At 40.1% G+C, this 6,083-nt stretch overlaps 1 protein-coding gene across 1 annotated transcript in view; it reads left to right on the top strand.

Annotated features, from left to right (window-relative positions):
- Positions 1-4,214: 4,214 nt before the first annotated feature.
- The window catches only part of LOC145240794 (uncharacterized), a 113,688-nt gene continuing 111,819 nt past the window's right edge, over positions 4,215-6,083 (top strand). The window contains exon 1 of the mRNA XM_080103994.1: positions 4,215-5,042. Within this exon, the coding sequence (XP_079960120.1) occupies positions 4,949-5,042 (94 nt within the window). The 5' untranslated portion in view covers positions 4,215-4,948. The remainder of the gene's footprint in view (positions 5,043-6,083) is intronic.

Genomic DNA, 6,083 nt, shown 5'->3' with positions numbered 1-6,083 from the left:
CTGTTGGTGTGGTTGTTTAAAAAATAATGTAAAAACCGGAGTGTGTTCATAAAAAAAAAGTATTTACTTACGCGTGGAAAAGGCGCTTACCCTTTTTTTTTAGGCTGACATTTGTTTTGTTTGTTATGTGCTGGCATGTGCAACGAGTTGCTTGGACAGTGAAGTGAATTGTTCGTTTGGAAGGACAATTTTTGTTTCGTGTTGACGTCGTGTATCAAGTTGACAGTGTCTTCGCAAATGACTCCGTGGTAGTGTGTTTATGGGCGTTTGTTGTGCATTCGTTCGTGTTGAACGAGTTTCCAGTTGCCATTGTCTTTGCATGTGAGTCTGCGGTAGTGTGTGTACATTGTCTGTACGGGCGTTTATTGTGCATTCGTTCGTGTTGAACGAGTTTCCAGTTGCCATTGTCTTTGCATGTGAGTCTGCGGTAGTGTGCGTACATTGTCTGTACGGGCGTTTGTGCATTCATCCGTGTTGAATGGGTTTCCAGTTGCCATTGTCTTTGCATGTGAGTCTGCGGTAGTGTGTGTACATTGTCTGTACGGGCGTGTGTGCATTCATCCGTGTTGAATGGGTTTCCAGTTGCCATTGTCTTTGCATGTGAGTCTGCGGTAGTGTGCGTACATTGTCTGTACGGGCGTTTGTGCATTCATCCGTGTTGAATGGGTTTCCAGTTGCCATTGTCTTTGCATGTGAGTCTGCGGTAGTGTGCGTACATTGTCTGTACGGGCGTTTGTGCATTCATCCGTGTTGAATGGGTTTCCAGTTGCCATTGTCTTTGCATGTGAGTCTGCGGTAGTGTGTGTACATTGTCTGTACGGGCGTTTGTGCATTCATCCGTGTTGAATGGGTTTCCAGTTGCCATTGTCTTTGCATGTGAGTCTGCGGTAGTGTGCGTACATTGTCTGTACGGGCGTTTGTGCATTCATCCGTGTTGAATGGGTTTCCAGTTGCCATTGTCTTTGCATGTGAGTCTGCGGTAGTGTGTGTACATTGTCTATACGGGCGTGTGTGCATTCATCCGTGTTGAATGGGTTTCCAGTTGCCATTGTCTTTGCATGTGAGTCTGCGGTAGTGTGCGTACATTGTCTGTACGGGCGTGTGTGCATTCATCCGTGTTGAATGGGTTTCCAGTTGCCATTGTCTTTGCATGTGAGTCTGCGGTAGTGTGCGTACATTGTCTGTACGGGCGTTTATTGTGCATTCGTTCGTGTTGAATGGGTTTCCAGTTGCCATTGTCTTTGCATGTGAGTCTGCGGTAGTGTGCGTACATTGTCTGTACGGGCGTTTATTGTGCATTCGTTCGTGTTGAATGGGTTTCCAGTTGCCATTGTCTTTGCATGTGAGTCTGCGGTAGTGTGCGTACATTGTCTGTACGGGCGTTTATTGTGCATTCATCCGTGTTGAATGGGTTTCCAGTTGCCGGTGTCAACGGAATTTCCAGTTGTGAGTTTATCCATGTGCGTGGTGCATCTCAACTCATTGTTGATTCAGCTTCTTCCTATGTGTTGATAGGGATGTCCTGTAATTGTTTCTTTGTTGTTGTGTCTGCTATGTGGGAGAAAATTGCATAGGCCTATGTGATTTTGCTCCTCGCGTTTGTTGCAGAGTAATGTCAGGAAACCGTGAAAAATATTTGTCAAGCTCGAATTTTAAAAAAAATTTGGTATGAAGTCGACAGCTCCGTGTTTATTTTTCTGCTGAGTCTGACGAGGGGTATCGTCATTGTAGTTCGTTGAGGTTCTTGTTGGTAGTAGGTCACTTGTTTTTCTTTGTTGAAATGTTTGTTTTTTTAATTTTTTTTATCAAACGAAACTCGTCTCGCTCAAAACAATTCCTTTAAAAAAAAGTAGGGTCACCATGCGTGTTCATTTCACATCGGTCACCAATTTGTAGCGGTCTAGGGTATAGAAGGAAATGCATGTTCCTCTCGCGTTCGGGTGTCACCAATTTGTAGAGGTGGTGTAAATTAGGAATAATGAATTGCTTTGAGGAAGGAACAAACAACACATTACTTGAATTAAACGAACAGGAATTTATTTTGTGAAGAAACAAATGAAAGAAAAGGGTACTACACGTGTTTAGTTTGGCATGCGTCTCTCGCTGTTTACTGGTGAGAAGGAAAGTCTATTGTAGTATAGAGAGAGAGAGAGAGAGAAAATGAGAAAAAGTCCATCCAGGCCATGGAGATAGAAAGCGTATAAAGTGTACGTACGGTCTGTTAGCCTTTTGCCCCTCATGGTAGCAAGTGGTGTGAGACACGCGCGTGCTGAAACGGCGGCGGCTGGTGCTCCCACCACTCACCTCAGAAGCTGGTCCGAAAAAGAAAGATGCTGCTTATTGCTCTTGCTTTTATAATTGTTTCCGGTGGTCTTTTGCGCATGTGTGGGTTTCCTTTGAAAGGGGAAGTGACGTTGCCCTTGCGTGTGTGTGTGTATACACGTAAATGTGAGTGTATGTATGCGAACATGAATATATGTACGTATGTGGACATGCGCGCATATGTTTGTGTGTGCGTATGTATATGACAAGTAATATAGCTTGAGATGTGAAGGCATGTTTTTTGTGAGACTAGGAAAGGCTCCCACAGGTCATAATAGGGGTCAAAGTTGAAAAAATTGACCTTTTTTTTATGCTCAGCATACACCTCCAAACACCCGGGCAACGCCGGGCACCCATGCTAGTATATATATACTCAACCTTTTTTCATCCCCTTTACATAAAACTAAATTAAACTAAATGTAACTCATATTTAGACCCTTTACGCCCAGCAGCTGTTCCAAAATTCATAATGATCGATTGATTAGTTTAGGAGTGAATCCTGTACGTACGTGAATATATAAACATATACGCATATTTAACTTTATTTTACTTTTCATAATATGCAAAATATTTGTCCTCTCTCATCTTTTCTGGGCCATAAGCAAAGAGAAAAACGTGACCTATATTCAATATCCAGAGACACAGACAGGAATTCATGAACAAACTTATGCAGGTCAATATACGTAACATATACTTATAACATATAGTTATGCGTATATTTTTGATAGATAGCAGCTTGTATTTCAGTATACATATTTGTATATATGTGGGATTAACTCAGGCTGATAATCTATATTTTTGCTTACTATAAGTAAAGCCGTCTTATAAGCTCATTTGTTTGTCGTCTGCACACGATTGTACATTTCTGACACACACACACACACACACACACACAACGTCTGTATCCATTATGATAGTGTGGAGGGCTCCGCTCAAAACAGCAGTTAAAACATTCACTCCTCCTACTTCTGCAACCACCACCATAGTAACACTCTGCAATCCCTCCCACTATCCCACTTGTCTTTTCCTCTTTCCCCTCTTTTTATGGATATAATCTCTTTCTATTCCCCCAAAAATGACACAAAGAGGGAGGGGGGGGGGAATCAATGTTATGAAGCCAAAGAAGAGAGTGTGTGATAAAGATAGATGTAGTTAGAAAGAGTGAGAGAGACACAGAGATGAGGGGAAGAGAGAGCGAATAGCGTCCTATTTGAGAAAGAGAGTAAGAAAAGTAGCTAAGTATGCGAGAGGGGGAAAAGGGGGAGAGGGAATACATTATCTCGAATTAAAGAGTGTTAGAGAGAAAACGGAGAACGTGCATGATCTGAGAAGAGAAATGGGGGGGTGATCTTAGAAAGAGACAGGCAGAGAGCGTAGTAAAGAGAGATAGAATACAGAGAAGAGTATTGGATCTGAGAAAAGGAGAATAAGAATGGCTAAAAAAAAAGAAACATATTTAGAGAGACAGTGGGGGGGGGAGAGGGAGAGAACGGGATTAAGTACATCGACAGGGTGTATTGTGAGTAAAATTCACACACACACACACGCGCGCACACATATGTATAATGTGTGTGTATTTCAGCAGTATTTTTTCATGAAGCAAACATAAGTTTCTGTTTCTTTTTTATTTCTATTTTCTTATCCTTTTTTGTGTGAAAATCTAAAACTTATGTATATATATATATATATAGAGAGAGAGAGAGAGAAAGACAGACAGGCATACACACATTCACATCTCCCCCCCTCTCTCTCTCTCTCTCTATATATATATATATACACACACGCACAGAGAGAGAGAGAGAGAGAGAGAGAAAGAGAGAGAGAGACGTAGGGAGAGGATACAGAGAGCAAAAAGTATTTGATCCGAGAGAGAGAGAGAGAGAGAGAGAGAGAGCTAAAGGGAACGGAGAGAAGAGAGAATTCACGACAATAAAAAGATATTTTATCAGAGAGAGAGAGACAGACAGACAGACAGAATAAGAGAAGAGTGAGGGAAAGGCGGGTACGGTGATTAATTCGTATTCGATTAGAGAAGGAAACAGATATGTATATAATAAATAAGTAGTGTTTCTTCCACGAATGAGAAAGTTTCAGAGTGCGTATGCGTGAGTTGCGGGAGAGTGAGAGAAAAGCCAGTTTTAGAAAAGAAAGGAAGAAAAAACAAGTTCGGAAAAAGGACGAATCGAATAACGCGAAAGAAAGGGTGTAGCAAAAGTGATTAGCGAGGGAAAAAAGTGCAAACCGGGGGTGCAAAGGATACACTCAGCCTCTTTGAAACCAAGCTAGGATTCATTTGAGAGATACAAGAGATCACACACATACACACACCAAAAATAATAAAAATAAAAATAATAATAACGTAAACAAGCAACAAAAGAAAGGCTGGACAAGGAATGGATGTTGTTGTCTACGAAGTCGGACCCGCCGTGCGCACTCGCAGAAGAAGAAGCGGTGCGCTGTCATTGTCGCCGTAGCGTAGGCAGAAACATGGGAAAAGCGCAGGTTGACGTTTGGTTACCCTACGTGTGTGTGCGCGCGTCTGTGCGACGACGGTGAAGGCGAAAGACGCCACTGTGAACACGTGCGCTGATTACCCCCTCCCTTCCTGAAGAAGATCTACACAACAATGCAAGAGGTACTGGTGACTTCAATGCTCAAAGGACTATGGCTACAGAGCAAACTGGAGCAGGTGGGGCTAGGCGCCAGTGATACAGACACAGGTAGATAAATTTGGAACCCCATATTTTTACATATTTTTGCACACACACACACACACACCTCCTCTCTCTCTCTCTCTCTCTCTCTCTCTCTCTCTCTCTCTATATATATATATATATATATATTTATATATATATATATATACATATATACACACACACACACACACACACATGTGTATGAGTGAGGTTTAAGTATGTGCGATGCCCTCAAGTCTAATATATTGTAGAACTTACTAAAGAGTTTAATAATATATTGACTTAGGAAGTTACACACACTGAAACTTCGACCGTCGAATGTAAGCTAAATTAATTGGCACAAATATATACCAGCTTTTCTAAGTGTGTATTTACGAAATTGATCACCTTCTAATAAGTTTATATATATATATATATATATATATATATATATATATATATATATATATATATATATATATATATATATATATATAAACACAGGAAGAAACCATAAACGAGATTTACTGGTTTCGTTCGGTTACTTTGTTTTTTTTTTTCATATATATATATATATATATACACACACACTTTGTTTTTTGTTTTTTCTGTTTGTTTGTTTTTTGTTTTTTTTTTGTTATTGTTTTGACGATAGAGATAAGTTGGTTATTTTATTTATTTAAGGAGAACAGTCGCGTAAATGTTATGAAGAAATTGAATTATCTACTGTCGTATCTCACCTATGAAAACGTCCAAATATTTATTTTACATTTTTAAAACTTTTTTAAAAAATATATACCCTGGGCCTGGGGTCCCGATTTCGAATCTCGCTAGATTCAGCGACTCTAATGAGTTGTAGACGACGAAACACGTGTCAGTGGATAATTATATTTTAAAAATACCGCTCCCCATGTAGGAGTACCAAATTGGTTAAGGGGAAAATTATTCCCAACTCCTATTTAGGTAAAAATGCACTTTCGTAAATAATTGAATTCATTCGAAAACGTATCACAAAAACAAATAACATCTCTCTCTCTCTCTCTCTCTCTCTCTCTCTCTCTATATATATATATATATATATATATA

This window comes from Euprymna scolopes, chromosome 2 (assembly GCF_053919585.1).
Source record: "Euprymna scolopes isolate OS-2025 chromosome 2, ASM5391958v1, whole genome shotgun sequence".
NCBI classification, from domain to species: Eukaryota; Metazoa; Mollusca; class Cephalopoda; order Sepiida; family Sepiolidae; genus Euprymna; species Euprymna scolopes.
Note: the sequence above shows the minus strand (reverse complement) of the source record. Positions and strands in the feature narration are given on the sequence as shown.